At 44.5% G+C, this 24,769-nt stretch overlaps 1 protein-coding gene across 1 annotated transcript in view; it reads left to right on the plus strand.

Annotated features, from left to right (window-relative positions):
- Positions 1–18,921, plus strand: part of GMPR (guanosine monophosphate reductase) — an 83,896-nt gene extending 64,975 nt beyond the window's left edge. The window contains exons 8-10 of the mRNA XM_007951933.1: positions 9,357–9,399; positions 13,710–13,869; positions 18,741–18,921. Of these exons, the coding sequence (XP_007950124.1) occupies positions 9,357–9,399; positions 13,710–13,869; positions 18,741–18,921 (384 nt within the window). The remainder of the gene's footprint in view (positions 1–9,356; positions 9,400–13,709; positions 13,870–18,740) is intronic.
- The last annotated feature ends 5,848 nt before the right edge of the window (positions 18,922–24,769 follow it).

A 24,769-nucleotide genomic window follows, 5' to 3' on the forward strand; every position in this document is an offset into this window, starting at 1 on the left:
TCCAACACACCACAGATCCAACTACTTGCTCCCTCTGAGTAGCTGGCTGTGGCCATGAAGCAACCACAACCTTGTCCCTTGTCAGCTGTACTATACACCTGGACATTCTTACAGCACATACAAATACGCTTGTAGAAACATTTTCTGCCAGCCCTATACATGGTCATGGTCACAGTACCCCCTGCCTAGACATACCTGATCTTTCAGCCTCTCCACTCATCTATCCAATGCTTGCCATTACTGATAATGCAGTACTATATATGCAAAAGGGTTCATCTGTTGTCTGTACCTCCCATGTACCTCTCTATGTCAGAGACACATATTAACTTCCTCCTTACCATCAGTAAGGAGTTCTGGTGGCATAGTAGGTAAGGCATTTGGCTGCTAGGCAGAAGGTCAGTTGTCCAAACCCACCACCAGCTCTGCAGAAGTAAGATGAGGAAATCTATTTCCTTAAATATTTACAGCCTTAGAAACCCAGTGGGGGTTGGTATGAGTCAAAATCAACTTGATGTCAGTGGGTTTTGGTTTTACCATCAGTAGTACCCTTCTAGGTGAGATTCTTACAACAGGACAGAATGTGGCAGGTGTCAGCTGTCACACTGTGGTAGAACTATGACTTCCAATTACCTGGATGTTATAGTTTTTGCAAATTCTGAGCTGGTTGCCTGTTTTTAATGGTCCTATAACAATGTGGATTCTTGTCGAACATGTTAAGTTTAACCTTTGAGACCTTTCACTTGTACTGTTGCTAAGATAGGCTCCCACAATAAATAATTGACAGGTGATTTTTTTTCTTTTCTTTTAAGCCCAAATACAAGAAATTATATATTTCCATTTCTGTGGGAATATAACTTGTTGATTTCAGCTCAGTCTTTCAGCCTATTGAGGTTTGATTTGTAGACCTGGTTTTAGGATATAACAACAACAATTCTAATGGCAGATATTGATAAAGGGCTTTGAAAACTATTTTTAAAAAATCTCTACATGCACACAATTCCATTTGAGTCGTACTACAACATTAGGTCACTATGGCCTTTGCTTAATATCACCTGATTTTTTAATAATAACTGAAGTATCCAGGTCCTTGATTCCCAGTTCATGCTCTTTTCATAGTATATTACTCCATTTATGTCACATGGAGATTACACATGCTCTGTCTGGTTCTTCATCCAAGTTTTTTACCCATCCATCCATTCATTCGTTAAGTATTTACAACCTACAGTGTGCTAGAAGCTGGCATAACTGATCAAATGCTTACTGGTTGATGACAGTTCTAAGGCCTGCCACTCAATAATACCTTTTCTTTTAAAGCTTTTGCCTCACTGAACAAATTAACACCCATTCAATAACAACCAGTATGTAAAGGCACTGCACTAACATAGAACCCTTAGTCTACATTTGGTAGGGGAGCTTACTCAACTTGCCGACACATCAAACACTACCATTCTTCAATATGCTTTAGTCCCAACCCCAACCAAAAAAAATGACACTGCCATCAAGTTGATTCTGACTCAGCAACCCTATGGACAGTAGAACTGCTGTAAATCTTGGTGGGAGCAGACCATCTCATCTTCCTCCCACGGAGCAGCTGGTGGGTTCACACTTCCGACCTTTTGTTTAGCTGCTGAATGTTTTAACCACTGCATCACCAGAGGTCCTTTGCTTTAGTTCAGTGGTTCTCAGATGCAGGCTGTAGCCTTGTCTTGGGCTGGCTGCATGAGCATCACCAGGGAAACTCTTATTAAAAAGAGATTCCTGGACCCTGTGCTGGTGAATTAGATTCTTCAGACCTTGGTCCCCAAAAGCTTTTAGATATGATCAATCATAAGTATCCATTACCTAACAGTGTTCAGCATCAAGAGTCATCATTAAAATAGCATATATATTACTTGAATGGCCACCATTTAAAAAAAAAAAAAAAACAAAAACTCACTCCCTGTTGAATCAATTCAACTCATAACAACCCCTCTTTGTGTTTCGAAGGCAGTATCTCTACAAAAGTAGACTGCACAATCTTCCTTTTGAGGAGTAGCTGGTAGGTTTGAACCACCAGCCTTCTGGTTAGCAGTCAAATGCCTTAGACACCATGCCACCAGAGCTTCCAATTTTTAAATTGTTGTTGTTGTTGTTATTTGCCATCGAGTCGGCCCCGACTCATAGCGACCCCTCCTTGGGTTTCCGAGGCAGTTATCACTGTGGAAGTAGGATTGCCCAACCTTCCTTCCGAGGAGTGGCTGGTGGGTTTGAACCGCCAGCCTTCTGGTTAGCAGTCAAGTGCCTTAGGCACTATGCTACCAGAGCTCCTAATTTTTAAATTAGTGGAGGTCAAATTGATAAACTTTTACTATGAATTTATTCTTGACATACCATACTTATGGCATTCTAGAAACTTCAGGCTTGCTTACGTTGCAGAGCCGTTTGGCCACAGGGTTTGAGCAAGGGACAGCTCTGCTGTACCACAGATGAACGTGGGGCCCCATTATACAGCATCAACTGGGAACTTGTTAGAAATGCATTCTCTGCCCCACCCCAGATCTACTTAGTTAGCAACTCTGCAGGCAAGGCCCAGAGATCTGTTCTAGCAAACCCTCAGGTATTTTCTCTCAAGTTTGAGAATGGTTAGATTTCTTAGCGGAGGATCAATACACTCTGGCTAGGTCAGGGTTAAGGTTCATCTGCTAGTGCCATTAGGGACAGTGACAGCCAAGGCTTGTGATACTGGTGCTACAAAGGATAGCACTTCTGGTCCTACCAGTATGCTCCAAGGTTCTTATACCTATACCAGTGGTGACACCTTTGCTTGGTGGGATTGTTGCTGTTGTGAGTTGGTATTGAATCAATCCTGACTCATGGTGACCCCACGTACAACAGAATGAAACTCTACCCAGTCCCATGCCATCCCCACAATCAATCGCCAATAAGATTGCTGTGATCCATGGGGTTTCCACTGGCCGGTTTTCAGAAGTGGACTGCAAGGCTTCCCTCCTACTCCCTCTGAGTCTGAAAGTCCACTGAAACTTGTTCATTAGCATAGCAACACACAAGCCTCCACTGACAAGTGCTGGGTGTGCATGAGGTGCATTGGCTGGCAATGGAACCTGGGTCACCTGCACGAGGGGTGAGAATTCTACCATTGAACCACTAGTGCCTCTGGAAGGGGTTAGAAGTTCATTTAATATAGCCAAAAGAGAAAATGAAGTTCATAAGCATGCAAAGGATTTGGATCCCTTGACCTTAACTTCCACCCAGCTGAGTGTCTCAGGGTTCAAAACTGCCATTGCCCTGGGAGTTCCTTTGTCTAATGGGGTTTAACAAGCAAGTTGTTTCCGCTTGCCAGAAGTCCTGAACTTGCTGGAAACCCATCATATATTTTGTATCCTGCCACATTGTCCAATTTCTACCTGTCTCGTTTTAGTCGCTGAATTAGCACATCTGTGCTGTTAAAGTTCAGAAGGAAACCATGGCCGGGAATCTGTTCAGCAGGTGTTTATACCCAAGCGGCTGGTGCCTGAATCACATTCCTATTTATTGTGGCCCATGTGTGCCTCAAGGAGGCAGGGCGCCAAAAAATTCAGGACACGCAGGCATATGTGAAGATGAAGGTTGTGACCAGTTAATTTTTTCTTGTCATCTGTTGGAGACATAACATGAAAGAGAGAATTTTTAAGGTGGAAACAGCTTTAGAGAAAATAATGACTATTATTTACTGTGTGGTTGTATTGTTGTTAGTTGCTATTGAGTCAGTTCCAACTCATGGCCACCCCATGTGTTACAGAGTAGAACTGCTCCATAAAGTTCTCTTGGCTGTAGTCTTAATGGAAACAGAATGGCAGTACTTTTCTTCTGCAGTACCACTGGCTGGGTTTGAACCACCAGCTTTTAGGTTAGCAGAAGAGCACACACAAACAGTGTACATTACCAGGTATAATACACATATAATCTCTAATCCTTGCAACCACCTGACAAGGTAGCTGTAACACCCATCTGACAAGTAAGGAAAGCTTAGGGGAGTTAAGTAACATATACAGCATCACAGTTGCTGATAAGGGGCAGACCAGGGCTCAGACTGAGGTCTGTTCATTGCCTATGTTCCACTCCTTCCCTTGACCTCCCTCATATAGAAAATTAAGAGAATCAGAGAAAGTAAAGGGCTTGCTGAAAATCACAAAGGGTTGGCACAGGATCCTGGGTCTATTGCCAACTCATTCACCATGACTTCAGCTTAATATGTTTTTATCATGACTCCCTTCTCCATAGTCTTCCAAGCGTATCTTCCAGTGGAGAGCTTGAGGAACTTGACTTTCCATCAGTGCTTGAGGAACCATTAGAAGGGGAAGTATCTGAATGATCACAGGAGTTCATTCTCCATTGATAACCAAAGAAGACTTGGACTCTGCAGCCCCTTGCAGGACCTCAGCAGGGCTTATGAGTAGGTCTGTGCAAATCACTGGTATCTCTTCTTCACTCGAGTTCAACATTTTAATCAAGGCCTTTTATAAAGACCCAGAGAGCATGCTTATCCAGTTTGTGGGAGGCGCTGAATTGTGAGGGGCTGTTAGTGACAGAGGATCAAGCTGGTTCACAGTCATCCCCACCCTCTGTCTTCTGTATACCTGGTCAGTAGTGTCTGCACTGCTCACCAGCCCTCTACAAAGAAGTAAAGATTGATTAGCAAACTTCTGTAACTTTTTTCTAATAACTTTTTAAATTTAATTTGGCAGTCTATACACATTTACACAATTAAGAAAGACTTTGGGAAAAAAAATCATTTTCACCTTCCATGGGGGAGACTCGAGTTCAGGTCTCGGCCAGTGTACCTTGTGTGCAGCCACCATCCATCTTTAAGTAGAGGCTTGTGTGTTGTTATGATGCTAGGCAGTTTTCAGTAGAGCTTCCACACCAAGATGGACTAGGAAGAAAGGCCTGGTGATGTACTTCCCAAAAATCAGTCAGTGAAAACCCTGTGGATCACAGTAGTCTGACCCACAGTCGATTGTGGAGACAGTGCAGGACTGGGCCGAGTTTCATTCTCTTATACATGGGATCTTTGTGATTCTTGGGGGCTGACTTGGCAGCAACTAACGACAAAATACACTCCAATACTGTATTCTCTTTTTCAAAGCTTGACAAACTCCCCAACAAAATATATGTCTACTTTAGAAAAAGATAACACAAATAAGATAAAAAAGAAAATAAAGATCACCAGAAACACTATTATTTTAAGGTAGCTTCTGCTAGTCTGTTGATATATAGACTTTTTAGTGAATTTACTCTTAACCAGAGTTCTAACCTTGTGCACAGATTTTTACAGCTGTGTGACCTTGGGTAAGTCACTCAACCTTTCTGAGCCTTCTTTTTTTTTTTTTTTTCCACCTATAAAATATCAACTTTAGGTTTCTATGGTGTTTGAATGGAAAAATGATTATTAAGTTAGCAACAATTGCTGAGCCACTTGTAGGTGCTTTATTTGACTACCTTTCTTCTGTCTACTCCACAGAAAGATGTGGTAGTCTGCTCCCATGAAAATTTACAGTCTTGGAAATCCTATGGAGCAGTTCTGCTCTTTCCTACAGGGTTGCTATGAGTTGGAATTGACTCGACAGCAATGAGTTTGGTTTTGGTTTATTCCATGTTTGTTCTTACAGAAGCAAGTATTTATAAGCAGTTGTGCTGATAATTCACCAATCAATTCCCACTCATGTCATATGATGCCTTTTCTACCTAAATAGAATACTAGCTCTCTTGGAAAAACAAAACTTGTAACCCTAAATTACTGCTTTGGATATTTGCATAGGACAAAATACTAGTCAACTGTTTTTTTTTTATTTTATTTTTTTTATTTTTATTTTTGTACCACCTACCAGTTCAAGCTAACACACTCATTGGTTAATACAAGTTGTTGTTTTTTAAAATCAGATATTATTTAATGGGAACATAAGTGTGTTCAATCTATTTGAGGTTATGAGTTTGAAAACCTATTGCTTAGAGCTGGTTTTTGGTGTAAGCACTTTAAAATTAATTTATGGGGCAAGAGAATGGCGTATCATTGGGGTTATATATTTGAAAGAGAAAGTAAATAAGGTCCAGCTTTTGGGCACCAACAAGATATACAGAGACTGTTACTGTCTGCCCATAGAAGGCTTTGGCCAGATACCTGTTGTTGTTGTTAGGTGCCCTTGAGTTGATATTTGACCCCTAGCCCCTTCATGTGTCAGAATAACATTCCCCTATTGGGTTTTCTAGGCTGTAATTTTCATGGAAGCAGATTGCCAGGTCTTTCTTCCATAGAGCTGCTGGGTGGGTTTGAACTGCCAACCTTTCAATTAGCAGCCGAGCACTTAACCGTTGCACCACCTAGGCTCCTTAGATACTTCTGAAATAATCCTTTCTCAGTGTCCTGTAGCCCTCTGGGGGTCGGAGAAGCCACATACGAACAACACACTGATTGAAGAAATAATTGCAGTCAGTTAATGTTCACAGACTCACCAGCACCTAACAACAACAACGTTCACAGAAAAAAAAAAAAAAAAATACAGCCTTTACCCCTATATTTTTATCAGAACTACAAGGAAACAATAAAGCAATATTTGAGTCCTAGCTCTTGGCCTGGCAGGTCGAATAAGCAGATAGAAAAAAAGGGATAATCCTATATTCTCAAATTTCAGTTTGAGAGTAAAACGGTTCATCTACTTCTCTATAAGCCCACTGCCATCAAGTGGATTCCAACTCATAGCCACCCTTTAGGGCAGAGTAGAACTTGGTTTCCAAGGCTGTAAATTTTCATGCAAGCAGACTGCATCTTTGTCCTATGGAGTTGCTGGTGAGTTCAAACCACAAACCTTTTGATTAGCAGCCAAATGCTTTAACCACTACACCACCAGTGCTCCCCTTAGGGTGTATGCAAATTGTAGGTAGCCCAGGGAGTCTGTGTTTTCTGTGTTCCTTCCCAAAGCAGGCCTGGCCCTTCCACTGGCTCCTTCCCTCTTCTGGGGACTAATGAGTTCCTCTAAGGCCCTGGTAGGAGCTCTGGTAGCATAGTGCCTAAGGCACTCGACTGCTCACCAGAAGGCTGGCGGTTCAAACCCACCAGCCACTCCTCGGAAGGAAGGTTGGGCAATCCTACTTCCATAGTGATACTGCCTCAGAAACCCAAGGAGGGGTCGCTATGAGTCGGGGCTGACTTGACGGCAAACAACAACAACAACAAGGCCCTGATGCCTCACTCAGTCCTAATGTTTCTTCTAGACCATAGCAGCTTTGGCTTCTGTCCTCGCAGTAGACCTGTCTCCTTTGTATCTTTGCTTCCTTGGCTTTCCCTGTCATGTCTGCCTGCTGCTCTAGGATCCCCTCCCTGCCCTTTCCCAGTGGTGTCACTAAAGGGGTGTGGGGGGGAGGGGCACGAACCACACCAGGTGACACTGTCAGAGGGAGTGACACCAACATAACTATCTAAAATTTTTGTGCAGTGTTTTAGCAGAAAGTTACTATTTTTTTAAATAAAAATATCCTTGTAGTTACGACAACAAAAACATTTTTTGTAAGTCTAGCTTATCAGTATAAGGCTAAATCTCTATGCTGATTTACTTTGTGCTGTCATTATGATCCAATTGCAATGATGCTTTGAGTCATGTGGTTTCTTCTACACACTCTACAAGCAGGTACTCTTGTTTTCATTGTTGCTGTTGTTTATAGTCACTGATGTTATCATATTTTCTAGTGTTTAGTTACAGTATTGTGGTAATTTGTATTTGTGAGCCGGTATCAGTAACTTTTTTGAGAAATCGTAATTAGAGGAGGAGAAAAATCAAAAAAGGCTTTCCCTGTTACTAATAATGTAGTTCAATGTAGAAAGATACTACAAAACGGTTTTGTTGTTAGTATTGGTATAATCTAAGAAATGTTACATTTAAGCAATTTACAACTATACTTACCACATAGTATTCTATGATTAAAATGGATAATAAACATTACTAAGGATTCTATGGGAGCTCTGGTAGCGTAGTGCCTAAGGCACTTGACTGCTAACCAGAAGGCTGGCAGTTCAGACCCACCAGCCACTCCTTGAAAGGAAGGTTGGGCAGTCTACTTCCATAGTGATACTGCCTCGGAAACCCAAGGAGGGGTTGCTATGAGTCGGGTCTGACTTGATGGCACATAATAACAGCAACAAGGATTCTATATGGTCTGATGTGGGAGGAGATCCATGGGGGAGGTGACACCATGAATTACTCCACTGGGTGACACCACCCCTGGTGATGCCACTGCCCTTTCTTCTTTGGGCTTCACACAGGCCAAACTGGGACTAGCAGCATCCTGGTGGTTTTGTGCCTTTTATGTTTATAAAGGGAGCTCTGCTGATGTAGTGGTTAAACACTTGGCTGCTAACCAATAGGTCAGCTGTTCGAACCTACCCAGTGGCTCTGTGGGAGAAGGATGTGGCAGTCTGCTTCTGTAAAGATTTACAGCCTTGGAAACCTTATGGGGCAACTCTGCTCTGTCTCATAGGGTCCCCATGAGTAATCCACTTGAGGGCAAAGGATGGGTTTGTAAGGAGAGTCAGAGAGCTGGCATTTAGAAGCCATGCATTCTGTTACTTGTGTTTAAACATAGCACACAGCTAAACACTGCTGGGCAGCCCCTTAGTAACAAACTCCTCTCCTAAAGATTAAACTACCCCAAGATCTGCTCTCTGTATGGGGAGAGTGGGTGTCCAGAAGGGATGTGTGATTTTAAGGTAAATGAGTAGCGTCAAGGAAGGTCAATGGAAGACACAAGGGATGGCTGGAAATACAAATGAATTAACTCTACGTCCTTTTCGAGCTCTTAAAATAATTCACCTCTTGTCCTAAATAAATCTCACCACATACAAGCAGGGAGGTAAAGGTGACTACTGAATGAGCAGCTGCAAAATGTGCCCTCTGCTTGACGCATGTGGAGTGGATGTAGATGGTGTGGCTGGCCAGGCTGGTTATGGATTATGTAACTGGTGGAGGATTAGGTCAGAGCCTCTCGGGAACAGACGCTTCAGGCAGGCAGTGGGCGGTGCCAGACTTAAAGACCTGCGTTGGCAGGTGACCACAGGAACAGTGTCTGAGTCGACCTCTTCAAGCCACTTACCCCTATCTAATGACTACAGGGCATGGGAATGGGAAGTGCAGTATTACCGAGAGTAAACAAGGTCCGGAAACAAGAGCACCTCGGGAACGTTGGGTAAGGTTTTAAGAGGAACTCCGCCGGCCTGAGTAGATAGAAACTCTCAGTCACCCGAATCCTGGCGGGTGGGGGTGTGGGATACGAGACTGCCCTGATGAGAGAGCCGGCTGACTTACTTTCTTTGCTTTTCCTGTTTGAAGGACGGAGGATGCACGTGTCCAGGAGATGTCGCCAAAGCCTTTGGTAAGGCCCTTGTGGGGAGCAAGGCCTCCTTGCGTTTGTGCTGAGGGCGGGTGGACCCGAGGGGCGGGGCCGAGACCTGGGGGGGGGCGGGGGGGTTGTTGTTGTTGGTGGTGGTGAGGTCAGGGTCTAGGGGACTGGACCTGGACGAGGGGGCGGAGACTGAATGGAGCAATTGTGTAGAGCTGTTGTTGTTATGTGCCTTACTTGACTCATAGTGACACCTCCTTGGGTTTCTGAGGCGTTATCACTACGGAAGTAGATTGCCCAACCTTCCTTTCCAGGAGTGGCTGGTGGGTCTGAATCGCCAGCCTTCTGGTAGCAGTCAAGTGCCTTAGGCACTATGCTACCAGAGCTCCCTATTGTGTAGAGCAGTCAGGAGTTTTCTCTTCCTGGGTTTCTGATGCGATGATTTCAGCCCCAGTTGCCCGGATTCCTGGCATCTGTTTGGTTCCGGATGGCGGCAGAGCAGGCTGAGTGCCCAGGAGATGGCTAGAGGTGACATCCTTTATGCCCGGAGGGAGCGGCTTAAGTCACATCCTTTTCAAGCCGGGAGTAAGAAGGCTCAGGAGACCTTTCAAGAGGATAGTGCTGGTTCTGGCTGGTAGTAACTGCAGGGAGAGTCTTTTGACTCAACTCTAGGAAATCCCGAAAGCGAAACTGGAATTCCAACAGTTTCCTCACCCGAGGAAGAGGAACCTGATTCCCACCAGGGGGCAGCAGTGTCCTGCGGCTCTGTGGTTCAGTGACGCTGGCTTCCTGTGGTCCCAGGCGAGTTTCCTGGGGTTTTCTTGGGAAAGCACCTGCAAGTCCAAGATCTCAATTAACAGACAGTGAAATAGGGCTTACCAAATCCTGTAGCAGCGAGGTAACCTCTGCAAACTACGTACATAAGTCAGAGCTCACAGCACTATTGGGAGCTCCAAACCGTTAAGTGGGAGGGAGCTATGAATGACAGCAGGCGTGAGAAACAAAGCTGGCAAGTTCCCACTCTCCTATCCTGCTTCCAGAGCCAAATTTGCTGCCAATTTTTCCTTCCGTGTATCTCTCTTTTTTCTCTTTTACCCTCTTCTCATCCCTTTCTTTGGGAGGATAACTTTCTGTCTTAGGAATTCTGATTTTTTTTTTTTTTTTTAAAGTGACACCCAAAAAATCCCATGGGACGTGTTATTAGCAGGGTTCCATAGCATCTCTGGAGAATGTTGTAACAATGGACATATTATTTAATCCCATTCTAATCATCTATCTTGGCTATAGAAGGAAACATACAGGTCATCTATGTGGTTCAGCTTGCCCATTTTATAGTTGAGGTGACTGCGGCCCAGAGAGGTGAGTGATAAGGTCAGGGTCACACAGGCAGAGCAGGAGAACCTGGGACTCCTATGCTCATTCATTCTTTATTATGAGGATCATCAGCCAAGGACATTTAACTATTAATTTGTGACATCTAACTATTAATATCAATGGATGTTCCATCTCGGACTCCCTTTTGGTATGTCACAGTTGGTTCTACCAAGGGTGGGCACCCAACACTCTTTAAAGTGACTGTTCATCAAGGAGGTGCCTTGTAGAGAATAGATCTGGGCATGGTTCCTGGGTGTGGGACTTGGGCTCAGACCCAAGGCTCAGCTCATGTTCCCTCTGGCTTCTCTTTCTCTCCTCCACTCTCCTTCCATTAAGTGCAGCAGTGTCCATGCTGGACGCTTTAATGCAGGAGAAAGACTGTACCAGGGAAACCACTGCTTAGAGAAAGGTAGGAGGGTATTCAGAAACATGCAAAATTGGAAAACACTGCAAAGCATTCCTTAAATGGATCTGTGCTCTGTGTTCCTGCTGGTCGCCTTCTGTATCTGTTCTGCCACATAGGTGCTCTGTTCCTGGGCCTGCGGTCATCAGGAGGCTTGGCGAACACCACTTACCCTCTGTCCCCTTAAAGTCGTGGAAGGTGGCAGGAGGGCCAAGGAGCCAGCATTTGTGTTAGGAACCCTGAAAGGAGCGGTCTGTAAAACTTGCTTCAAAGTAAAAAAGCCCTCTTGTGCCTTGCCCATGTGGAGGTCAGGCCAGGGGGCAGCCCCTGCCAAGTGTTCCTTGCAGTCATGCTGAACTCCCAGTGCAAATCCCAGAAGTCCTCTTGTAGTGTCTGAATGACCAGATGGAAAACATCAAGGCTGCTTCTCAAGGGCTGCCACATTTTCTCTCCTTGTCCAAATTTCCATAGGCTCCCTTTCTCCTCTATCCACATTTCCTAATGTACATCTGTGGCTTGGTGTCCTCTTGTTCTATTCTAAATACACACCCTCAGTAGGATTCCTTAGTTGTTGTTGTTGTCAGGTGCCATCAGGTTGGCTCTGACTCATAGTGATACTGTGTACAACAGAAAGAAACACTGCCTGGTTCTATACCAGCCTCACAATCCTTGCTATGCCTGAGCCCATCATTGCAGCCATTGAGGCAATCCATCTCATTGAGGACCTTCCCCTTTTTCACTGACCCTCCACTTTACCAAGCATGATACCCTTCTCCAGGGAATGGTCCCTTCTGACCACATGACCAAAGTAGGTGAGATGAAGGCTGATCATTCTTGCTTCCAAGGAGCATTCCGGTTGCATTTCTTCCAGGATAGATTTGTAAGTTCTTCTGGCAGTTCATGGTACTGTCAATATTCTTCACCAACAGCACGACTCAAAAGCATCAACTCTTCTGAGGTCTTCCTTTATTCATTGTCCAGCTCTCACATGTATATGAGGCAATTGAAAGCACTGTGGCTTGGGTTAGGTGCACCTTAGTCTTCAAAGACTTTGCTCCTCAGCACTTTAAAGAGGTCTTTTGCAGCAGATTTGACCCAGTGGACTTATCAGTAGGAGAAGGGATAACAGATATAATATGATATATAATGTATATAATATAGATATAATATTTAATGACGAGTTTGTCTGCAGAATTGTTCATACTTAAGGAGGGGAATGGAATTCATCTTTATATTTTCCATGTAACCTTTTCCCTTCCTTGACAACTAGGTGTTCAGCACCTAATAGGCCCCAGTCCTGGTCCAATGTAGCCTACAAAGGCAATGCTAATAACCCAGTCTCAGCTGTACCTAGCCTGGAAATCTCATATCATTCGGTGATAAGTATTGATCTATCACAATTGCAGTACAGGCAAAGTTTTAAAAAGCTTACATATTATAGGGGCTTCTCTCCTCCATGCTCAATCTCTGTTGCAGGTTTGCTCTGTTCTGAGGGCCTTCCTTGATTTGTATTAATAGAAAGTTCAGAGTGCTGAGAGCTTAAGGTAGAGACTGGATGCCTGATGGAGATACTGGAGAAAAGTTATTGTATTGAGTAGGAGGTTGGATGGCTTGTTTTCTACCATGCTGCCCAGTTCTTAATGTTTCTCTTATTCTAACTGAGTTAGACCTCCATTTGGAAGGTGGTCCTCATTAGTCATTAATAATCACTAAGGAGCTCTGGAGGAGCTCTGGTAGTGTACTGCCTAAGGCACTTGACTGCTAACCAGAAGGCTGGCGGTTCAAACCTACCAGCCGCTCAGCAGAAGGAAGACTAGGCAATCTATTTCTGTAACGATTTACCACCTCGAAAACCTGAAGCGGATTGCTGTGAGTTGGAATTGACTCGATGGCAGTGAGGTTTTTTTTTTTTTTTTTTTTTTAAGATTGTCTAATATATTAGCTGAAGTCCTTGGGTGATGCAGGTGGTTAATGTGCTCAGCTGCTAACAAAAAGGTTGAGGGTTCAAGTTCACCCAGGGGTGCCTTGTAAGAAAGGCCTAGTGATCTACTTCCCAAAAGTCAGTCATTGTGAAAACCCTATGGAACACAATTTACCCTGACCCATATGGGGTTGCCATGAGTGGACTTGACGGTAACTTTTTTTTTTTCCCGCTATAGTAGTCACCAAGGAGCTCTGGTGGTATACTGGTTAAGGCATTTGGCTGCTAACCAAAAGGTTGGTGGTTCAAACCCACCAGCAACTCAACAGAAGAAAGATGAGGCAGTCTGCTTCTGTAAAGATTTATAGCCTTGGAAACTCAGTGGTGGTCAATGGCAGTGAAGGTTTTTGTTTATTTGATATGATAGTCACAACCCCCAGTAAGTTCCATTTTTGTTCTCTGTGTATGTTTCTGGTACCCATCTCCCTGTGTGGGTGGCCTTTACGCTTTTTACAGAAAAGGAGAGGTTGAGGCTTTCTCTTGACCATCGGTGGAGGGGGAGGTGAGTTGGTGAAGCACTCTTCTCTTTCCAGAGATGGTTTCTCTGAGCCCCTGCTTCCTTTTGTCTCCACTCTTGGCGTGTAGGAGCTGGCGCTGATTTTGTCATGCTGGGAGGGATGTTTTCAGGCCATACTGAGTGTGCTGGAGAGGTGATCGAGAGGAACGGCCAGAAGCTGAAGCTCTTCTATGGGATGAGCTCTGACACGGCAATGAAGAAACATGCAGGAGGAGTTGCTGAATACAGGTGAGGGGAGGCACTAAGGTTTTCCCTGGGAAGGCCGCACATTTATAGAAATGGGATGGACACAGGTCTTAAAGAGGACCAATTCTGTTTATATTAACATAGTGTGGGAAGGAGCTAGAAAATGTATTTTGCTTCTTTTTAAATGGCTCAAACTTTTATCCAGTCCATGTGTAGTATAAATGGTTAATGCATTCAGCTGCTAGCTGAAAGGTTGGTTCCAGTCTGCCCAGAGGCACCTTATAAGGAAGGCCTACTGATCTACTTCTGGAAACTCAGCCGTTGAAAACCCTATTGAGCACAGTTCTTTGATACACATGGGATCGCCATGAATCAGAATCGGCTTGATGGGAACTGATTTTCATTTCTGTCTAGCTAGCATTTAGAGTGTTGGGGGCCTCAGAAAGTACAGAGCAAAGGTGTTAGGGATAGGTTAGAAGTTTGACTGGATGTTGGGAGGTCTGTGTGGGCAGGTATGATTCCTACTCAACCAGTCCTTGGAGGAGATACTCCAGATGTCCAAGGAGTGGGTGAGGATGCTGCTTTGTCCTTCTTACAGCCTTTGCTGAGCTTTCCCTGTAACCATGATGCCTGGCCTGAGGCAACCTCAGGCTGTAAGAATTTGGTTGGAGAATGTAGCAGTTCCTGTTACACATGAAATGGGTGTAGTCTGCACCGCTACATGGTTGCCCAATTTCTTTTTTTTTAAAGACAGTACCACAGGCAGCTTTTTCAACTGTTTAGTTGTGTCACTTACTGTAGAAAGGGTGTTTACTTCGGCTAGTCTTTTTTATTTTCAAATCCACAATCTTGAAAGAGAACCTGACCTTTTCTGTCACCCTCCCATTTGAATTGTCTGCTTACATGTTGTAAAAACCCTATAACAGATTGTCTTCACTCCCTTGTCTTGTTCCATAACCAATGCTGTTGCTCCTCATTGGGGTTAGCACAAATGCCCTGTGATACAAAGTGTACAGAACAGAAGGTTTTGTAGCTTCAGAAGGAAGTTAGCTGTAAATAGACACCTCAGGCTTGTCACTCATATGTAAGCTCTGCTGTAGCAATGGAAGGGAAACCCAAGTCCTCCCTGGCCGACGTCCTCCATTTCCTACTGCCATTTGCTCTCCAAAGCTCCTTTTGAGCACATGGGACTTGTGCATTTGATAAGGTAGCAGTAAAAATCTCAGTCCCCTACTGAGATTTCTGGGGTGGGGGTTGTGTAGGGTGCTTTACCAGGGTCTGTCCTTTACTGGCCTCAGAAGAAAGAGCAGTGTTCTGGGGTTCTGGTGGACTGATTTCAATTCTCATCTTCTCCAGTCACAGTATGGAAGGAGGCAGGGTGGGAAAGAGGGATGTGGGATCATCTAGACCTTCATTCTGAAAGTTTCAGACACTTAGGAACAAGACAGACAGCTCCTTCCCAGAGAGCCTTAGGAGGCTGTCTTTCTCTCATGTGGTAACTCAAAGTGGACATTGCCTCTCTGTCAGTCACTTGGAGGGGTGGGTATAGGGAGGGACTGCCTCAGTGGCTAGCTGGGCCTGTGGCCAAGAAGCTTCATGCTTTACTAGGAGCAGTTGTCACCATGTGAGAGCCTGAGCAATGTCCCCCATGTGCTGTTACATAAGTAGAGCCACGTGGTCAAGTGATAACTAGGTGCTGTGCCTGGAATAGGTTTTTTTTTTTTTTTTGTCCTCTAGCTGTTGCATCTGTTTTATCTGTTTTGGGTTCTAAGACAAATTAGAGATGGGGAAGGCCAGGCCGGGCTATAGCACACACCAGCAAAAGCCAAGAAGATGAAAAAGTCAGCTGTAATTTCACCAGGGTTTACACATAACAGACAATAAAAGATTCAGGAGTATCAGGATTCCATTCTGGAAGGTGATTCAAATCTTAGACAAGGAAGGAATTAAAATGTGATCCAGAGGCAGCCCAAAGCCTGCAGACTTGCCTCTCTTGTTCTCTGTCCCTCTCTAGCAGTTTTCTGTCTCATTACAATGATCTCTTCAGGAGAAGGTTTTGACTTTGACATTATGTTTCATTATGACAGAGTTACTTATGCTTTGATAATTCCTGCCCAATCATTAACCGTTTAGTTCTCATGTTGTCCCTGCAAGGCAGGTCCGAGTACCTTCCTTTTACAGATGAGATGATGTAAGCATCAACAGTAGATGACTGTAAAAGATATTGTAGCCAGTTAGTAGACAAGCTATTGCGAGAATCTGGCTAATTGCCAGCAGGCTCTGGGAAGCCTGTGGAAATCTCTTGAGAAAATAAAATGGCAGTCATTTCAGGTGCCTGTGAATGAATGTCAGTCTCTGGTCACACAGTGCAGTGACCCGAACCACCCTGGGTGTAGCTAGTGACCTTGGTTTCATTCTCATGTGGCTGTGAACCAGCCAGTAGGCCAGCCCTTCAACTGGCTGATGGTTTAAGTAACTAGATTTCCACCCAAGGGTAGGCTTAAAACCAAACCAAACTCACTGCCATCAAGTCCGTTCTGACTCATACCATTCCCCACTGAGTTACCAAGGCTGTAAATCTTTACAGAAGCAGACTGCCTCATCTTTCTTCTGTGGAACAGCTGGTGGGTTTGAACCACCAACGTTTGAGTTAGCAGCCAAATGCCTTAACCACTACACCACTGGAGCTCCTTAAGGGTAGGCTTATGTGTGTAAATTTTAGTGAACAATAGTTAGTGCCCTTTTGGAATTCTACGTAATGAGTTTCTGATCAAGAGATGCTAGTTTTCATCTGATCTGCAGCCTATACGACTATGAGACCAGAAGAACTAGATGGTGCCCGGCTACCGCTGTTGTCCACTTGAAAGGGGATCTGTGTAGGAGATCCTTGATAGAGGGGGAGAACAATGTGGAACAAAACTCGGAATCACTTGGAGGAAAAAAAAAGGGGTGGGGACCAGGTTTGCTGGTCCCATAGAGCCTGGTGGAACCACTGAGACTATGGCCCCTAAATGCCCTTCAGGTCTGGAATTAAACCCACGCCTGTGGTTTTCAGCCAAACAAAAGACAGGCATATGAGTCGAACATTTACCTCAAGTAGATACACTCCTTGGAGGGAGCAATCACGGAGAAAGAAGGGCTGCTTATGCACAGGGAGACAGCTCAGGGGGCAGGAGTCCATGGAGGTAACTATGGGGAGGAAGTGGGAGGGGAGCTGTTGCATTGTGGTGAACTGTGGTCAATGTCATGAGACAAAGTATATGTAAACTGCTGTATGGAAAGTGAATTTGCTCTGTAAATCTTCACCCAAATCACAATTAAAAAAAAAAAAAAAAAGAGATGCTGGTTTTCCAGTTGAAGAGAGTAGACAGAAAAAGTCCCAGAATTTGGGTAACTGTTAGAATGTTCAGACTGCCTGGTCCTTAGATGAGGGCTAAGGTTTTGCAGTTTTCTGCTTTCCTCTTTGTAATGCCCCTACCAGATCAAGTCTAGGCTATATCTGCATTTTGCAGCCAGGGGAACTTGCTGTTTAATGGCCTTATAGAAAGTGGGACATCTTCAGTGAGGAGGATCTGATGTAGTTTCTTCTACATTCTGCCATTTGCCAGGCCTTCTGAATTTCCAAACACTGCAGGTTAGTACAAATGGTTAATGCACCTGGGTGCTAACCGAAACACTGGAGGTGTGACTCTAGCCAGAGGTGCCTGGGAAGAAAGGCCTGGAGATCTCCTTCTGAAAAATCAGCCATTAAAAGCCCTGTGGGACACAGTTCTACTCTGACACACATGGGGTGCCCAAGAGTCAGAATCAACATAACACCTGGGCTGGTTTGCTGAAAATGTGAAAGGTGCTATTCAAAACCTGTGTGAAGCCATAGGTGGTAAGAAAGCCCTTAGTTCTTCTACTTTGTTTCCACCAGGGTTGGATCCCTTAACATGCCCAGGGCGATAGGTGCAGTGATATATGCAGTGACACTGGGGGTGAATGTACCCAACAGAGGGCATCTCTGATAGACAGGCTGGCTGATAGAGCGGAGCCACTGTATGGTGCTGGTGGAGGTTTCCACAAAACTAAGCTGAGCTTGGCTTGTCCATTTTCATATCCTTCTGACTGTCACCTTGAGAAAAACTTTGTTTCTCAGTGTAGGGCTGGCATGTGACAGGGTGAACCTCTGGGCTCTTATGTGTTGTTGCTCTGGGAGCGTATGAGGAGGAGGCAGTAGAAGGGAGGGGCACCATTCTAGAGGTAATTGGCCTGGTCTCTTCTTCCCATTGGTTCTTGGCCCATTGGAGATAACCAACCTACCAGTTGCCGTGGACTCACAGCAACCCCATGTGGGTCTCAGAGTAGAACTGTGCTTCATAGGGTTTACATTGGCTGATTTTTGGAAATAGATCACCAGGCCTTTCTTCTGAGGTACCTCTGGGTGATCCCAAATTCCAGCCTTTTGGTTAGCAGCTGAACATCTTAACCATTTGCACCCCTTAGGGACTCCCTGTTGGAGGTAAGGTGTACAAATTAAGATAGAATAGAAAGATGGAGTTGGTTTCTGTTAGGGGTATAGTGGAGGTACATGACCTAAGAGAAGAGTGTCACTCACTACAGGGCTCTGGGTCTACAACATCATCAAGTGTGGCTCTCTAAGTCTTTCCTTTCCCAAGGGTCCTGTGTAGCCAGCAGTGAGGCTGAATTCTTTGGGTGGAAAGCATGAGTGTACCTGAGATAATGGCATGACCACAGCCTGCCACTTGGTAGAAATATGGGAACGGGGTCAGAGGGTGAGGTAGCTAGGACTTTAGCTACCTGAGTGGGGCTGTTAAAAGGGCTAAAGCTGGGAATAATTGTAGCTGGCTTCCTAAGGAAAAAAAAAAGATGAGATAAAAAGGAAAACTCCAAATTCCCTTTTCTTTCAGAGCCTCTGAAGGCAAGACTGTGGAAGTGCCTTACAAAGGGGATGTTGAACACACAATTCTGGATATTCTTGGGGGACTGAGGTCGACCTGCACATACGTGGGAGCCACCAAACTCAAAGAGCTCAGTAGGAGGGCAACGTTCATCCGCGTGACCCAGCAGCACAACACGGTGTTCAGCTAACCTTGAGGATGAAGTGCCACGCAGCTCGTGTGGAAGCTTCCACAAGCACCTGCTTACCCCATCTCCCTCCTAGTCTGTCATGTAAGAGCTCCTGCTGCTCCTGAGTGATGGAATGCTGCCTCCTGTTTCCCCGCTCCTGCCACCTGGAGGCCTTGGGACTCTCCCTAGTGCCTTGTTGGGGTCTGGACGCAGGGTGCTGATTGGGTCAGTGGTCAGAGCCCAGGTGCCCAGAACTCAACCTCATTGTGAAAATTAACATTTGCACCTTTTTCTTTTTTTTTAAGAAAATGGTTTCACTTTAACATAACGCTGTAGTATCTTAAGAATTGAGTGCTTGAGTTTCCGTTTGCAGGGATCAAGTTGTAAGGCATTATTGGGGGTTGTCTGGTTCCTTCCCAGACAGGATAGAGCACTCAGCTCACAAACTGAAAGGTTGGGAGTTCAGGTCCAGCCAGAGGTGCCTCAGAAGAAAGGGCTGGTGATCTATTTCCGAAAGATCACAGCTATTGAAAATGCCTTGGAGTGGAGCTCTACTCTGAAACACATGGGGTTGCCATGAGTCGGAATGGACTTGACAAAACTGCTTCAGTTTGGTTTTCGATTTCTCAGGTGGAAAAATAGTGGCAGACTACTGTTGGCTATTAGTAGTCAAGGCAACTAGGGAGGGGAAGGGAGGCCTCAGGGAAATCAGGCCAGACTCAGAGTAGCTGGCATCCTGCCCTCCAGCTTTGGGTTTCTGGAAAAGAACAAAAGGAATTGACTAGACAGAAGAACATGAACTGGTTTCCCAGCTGATGCTTTCCAGGTTGTGGCCACACCTCTTTCACTATCTTCATTACACAGGCCTTTTGGGAACCCATTTTCTGTCTCTACCAGTCTTGTGGACTAGCTGCTTCTAGGAAGCTGCCTCTGGTTCCTTGTTTAGTTTTGTTTCCATCTAGCTTCTTTCCCTTCTCAGCCCCACTTTGCCAGGCTAGTTTCTCTTAAAAGCAAAAGCAAACCCACTACTATCAAGTCAATTCCAACTCATACCAACCCTTACAGGACAGAGTAGAACTACCCTATAGACTTACCAAGGCTGTACATCTTTATGGAAGCAGACTGTCCTTCTCCCGCAGAGTGGCTGGTGGGTTCAAACCACTGACTTTTTGGTTAGCAGCTGAATGCTTTAACCGATCTACCACCAGAGCTCCTTTGGTTTCTCTAAAGGAGGTTGTAAATTATTTGGGAACTCCCTGGAATGTTTTATTAGATGGTTACCTACTAAAAAATTAACAGGTAAGACTCCCACTGGAAACTATCCAAAGCCCTGACCAGTGGCATCCTAAGGGATGTTAGTTTAAAGTACTAGTTAGAACAATTCCTCATCCTGGTGATTATTACTTTTATGGAAGGACCACACAGTACTACTGCACAACAGTCAATTAATTTGCTAATTGCAATGACATTTTCTTGGAGAAAGTGCCTCTGGCCTTTAAGGGGATCCTGCCTTAGTCCCTCTGATACCAGTTAAAACCCTCAAGGCTGGATGAATTAATGACAGCTTGCTCCTGATTTAGAAGTACTCCTTGAGTAATAGGACTAGAAAGCTTCTGCAGATTCAGATGTTTTACTTTCTTCAGTCTTTATCAAGGCTAATAAAGCAGATGTTGGGTCCTGTCAAGTCAGCCCTTGACTCACAGTGACTCCATGCACACGGGAACAAAACTCTGCCCAATCCTGTGCCTCCCAGTGGTTGGTTGTGGATCCTTGTGATCCATAGGGTTTTCCCTGGCTAATTTTTGTCCGACATAGATCACCAGGCCTTTCCTCTCAGTCCATCTTAGTCTGGAAGCTGTGCTGGAAACTAGGCAGCATTACAGCAACATGCAAGCCTCCACTGATGGGGTGGTGGTGGGGTGCATGAGGTACATCAGCTGGGAATCAAACCTGGATCTCCAGGCATGGAAGGTGAGAATTCTTGCCAGTGACCCACCAATGCCCACTAAAGAAGTAGACAAAGCAACAAAGTTTCTTTGAAAAGGCAAGTTGAGTAGAGAAGCCCCTTGGACTTTTGAGGCAGGACCACATAGTTCTGTAGAATGCTGACCTCATGGCCTGATTTATGTTTGTCCACAGTATCTCATTAAAGAACTACAGTTGTGCCTGGCCGTGGAGAAATCTAACCAAACCCTTCCACTCTGGGAATATATAGGTCCATTGTCAGTACTATCATGATGCACTTAGAGCCAGTGACTTTAACCCTGTGGCTCCCCTTCCCACCCCCAAATCCTTAAGAAATATGAAAGGCTGCACTATTAAGACAGGAGGTTCAGGAGGATGTTGCATGTAGAGCAAGATGCAGGGCTTGCTGGAGGCCCCCTGCCTTTTGTATGTGTGTCTCTGTCTGTGTGGAGGTGAGCCACTCACACTCTCTTGTGGAAGACTTGCTTTATAGTCACGCCCATAAAAGGAGTTCATTTAATTAATACACTTAGCTGCTAACTGAAAAGTCTTGAAGCTCGAGTCCATCCAGAGGTGCCTCAGAGGAAAGGGCTGGTGATCTGTTGAAAAAGTAGCCATTGAAAACCCTGTGGAGCACAGTCTACTCTTGACACACATGGGGTCACCATGAGTTAGACTCCACTCAGTGACCAGCTGTTGTGTTTGTTTGTTACTGCTAAGTAAGGGAGAGAGATGAAGAAAACGAAGTGTTTAAAAAAAAAAAAAAAATATATATATATATACATATACATATATATATATATATGTAATAAATAATTGAAGAACAGATTAGTCAGTAGTAAGTAGTAAGAGAACTTCTTTCAGGACCATGTCCTTCTCCACATTTGTACTGTTACCCTGGGGACATTAGTGTCCCTCTTGCTTGCTAAGGCTAGGTTCCTATGCTAATCCTGGGTGATCAGGGAGGTCAACACCCTGTCATTCTGTGGTGGCCACACTGAGGGCTGCCAGTGCCAGCAGACACATGTCCGGTTCTGTCTAGCTCCTATAAGGATCATGCAGACTTGCTCTTTGTACAGACATTGGACCCAAGACCTGTCAGACCCATTAAGAGCTCAAAAAACAGCAGGGCAGGCAGACACAGACTGGTCCGCACCACTGGTGCTTGCTGTGCTCACACCACTGTGGAGGAGGAGGGCTTCAGACAGCCCTTTTAGTCTGTTCTGTAGGGGTCAGGGTTCACCTAATCGCCACAGGCTTAATGCTCACTCTTTCACACACAAATATTCAGAGTATGTCAGGACTTCCCAACTCTTAGGTTGTAAAGGAAGAGCCCTGGTTGGATGTCCCCAAAATACCTAAGAAGGTACTGAAAGGAAAGGAGACACCCATTCCTTGTTGGGCTAAATGAAACTGGACTTTGGCCAAGAGTTCTCTTCTACTACTGCATAAGATGCAAGGATTTGATTTGGCGTGTGTGCAGGGTGCATGTGTGGGAGGGCTACTTACTTTTAAAATCAGGAGCCCCTGAAGCTGCCAAATGCTTGTAAACAGCAGTGTTAGACAGGAGAAATCAACATGAACTGAACAAGTCAAGACTCTGGGTGTAGAAATGTGCCTTTTATCACAGAACCAAAGAGCCCCAGTGGTGCTTTGGTTAAGTACTTGGCTGCTATGGTTCGAATCCACCAGCCGCCCAGCAGGAAAAAGCTGTGGCAGTCTGCTTTTGTAGATTACCCTGTGGAGCAGTTCTACCAGGTCATACAGGGTCACTGTGAGTTGGAATGGACTCCAAAGCAACAGGTTTTTTTTTTTTTTTTTTTTTTAAATCTCAGAACCTCATCTTACGCATGACTTTCTTCCTCCAAAAAAAAAAATTTGGTAGAGTAATGCTCTGGGTCTTTTCCCCACCACACACCTACTCAGGTGACCATAGTGGGCATAAGTAAAATGGAGCAACAACACTCCTATGTTCTTGGCCTCATCGCTGAGGACCTCACACAAGGCAAAGACACACATTTGCAATTGGCACTGTTATTTTATTAGTACGAGTATACTGAAACAATAAACTTGTACTGGTATACAGACAATTTATTTAAAACAATTTTGTTCAAATTTTGAATCAAACATTGTTTTATTATAATAATGAAATAATTTCTACCTAGAAAACCTGCAAGCACCATCAAAGAAAGGGACCATAAAATTCAATAAACAGACTCGAGTGTATCCTACAAATAGACACACCACGATTAGAAAATAGAATATGAATTCTTCCATTTTTTTTTTAATATTTGTCTTAAAAAAGCTAGTGCAAGTACAATATTTTACACTGGAATTACAGAGAGTATGCACGCATATGGAAAAAAGTTCTCCTGTCACAATAAAAGCTCTTAACTATGTATGCACTTAAAATTTTTTCTTTTCAATAAGGTGCAAAACATCATTCCTTCCCCAGTTCTCCTTTATACTGGCCATGTCAGTCTGCGAGTGCCCTCAAACCAAGTCTTGGTGTCTCTTTTCCCTTGACCAGTGGGAGGCATGTGATTGGAAGGGTGGTGGGTGATGACCTGATACTAAATCATCCAGTGGTACAAATCTCAGAGATGGCTCTGGAGTATGACCCCACTGGCTAGAAATGAGGACTCTCGTCTTAAGCCAAAGGCCACCACAAATACTGACAGGACTATATGGAACCCTCCTTCTAGCTGACACTGTAATTTGGGTTTACAGTTGAGCAGCCGAGGCTGGGAGGAAGAAACATGGCCCAAAGGCAGTCTTCCTAGAACTGAATGGGATTAGGATGCACAGGTCTCTAGTATCCATGACTAAAGAATTCTCTGCACTCCTGAACCAGATACTAAAGAGTAGGTGGTCCATCTAAGAGCCAGGGAAAAACCTATGAATCCAGCTTCCTGATGACTGCTCTTCAAAGACAAACAGCTCTAAGTGAGTGTCACCTCAGACTTGGTATTTTGGAGGACAGTATGTTATCTTGGTAAGGATTTCTGTAAACAACGCTTCCAATGAAGGCCTTCGGATTGGCCATGGAAAAGGAGACAGGCTCATTGACCATCCAGACAGCGAACGAACACACAAACAAAAGGGAAAGAAAATGTGGATGAAGTCTCCAATTTATCTGCAGTGGAAGACTTGAGTTCTTTCAGGTCACAAGAAAAGTTACGGAAATTCAAAGAGACTCATTGTAGAGATCCTACCTATTGGCCAAATGCACTCGATTTTAATACAGTTGAACCATGTGTATGCCAGTCCTGGGGGCATGAAAAACTGAAGTGGCCCTTCCCTCTCTCCTTCTCCCCCCTACATTGTACAGGTGAAAGTTACCAGAACAACTGCATTGAACAGTAAGGGAGGGGATGAGATTCTGAATTTAAGAATCATGGGTGGGTTTGCTCAATAACCCCACAGCTGTCCAGTTCCCCATGTCCACACTTGATTTTGGAACAGGAATAGGTTTCTAACGAGAAGTTGCCCCACATTTATTTTGGCCTCTTAGTATTAGAAAAATCAAAAGTGAAGTTTGAGGAGGCATGTCAATTGAAATTCATTTTTTACCCCACCCTACCCCCATTTAAATGAGGTACAGGGGGCAAGAAGACTGCACATGGTTTGTGTCCCCCTAATGAGTCCTCTTATTGGTAACTAGGATCCCTTTTTACAAACACTTCCTTGTTCAAGATTATATTCTTTGGGTTTATTGGAACAGGAAGTGCTGAAAATGTCCAACATCATCTCTGAAGAAAAAGGAGTTGCAATGGCTTGAGAGTTTAAGACGGGAACTCAGAAAAGAATTTCCAGCATAGGAACGAAGAGAATTCTCAAATAGCAGAATGCAAAGTTCCCCTCCCTCCAAAGAGGGTTATGTGTAACAGAAAGCATAGGTATA

This window comes from Orycteropus afer, unplaced genomic scaffold (genome assembly GCF_000298275.1).
Source record: "Orycteropus afer afer isolate SDZICR_OR568_19922 unplaced genomic scaffold, OryAfe1.0 scaffold00012, whole genome shotgun sequence".
Classification (NCBI taxonomy): Eukaryota; Metazoa; Chordata; class Mammalia; order Tubulidentata; family Orycteropodidae; genus Orycteropus; species Orycteropus afer.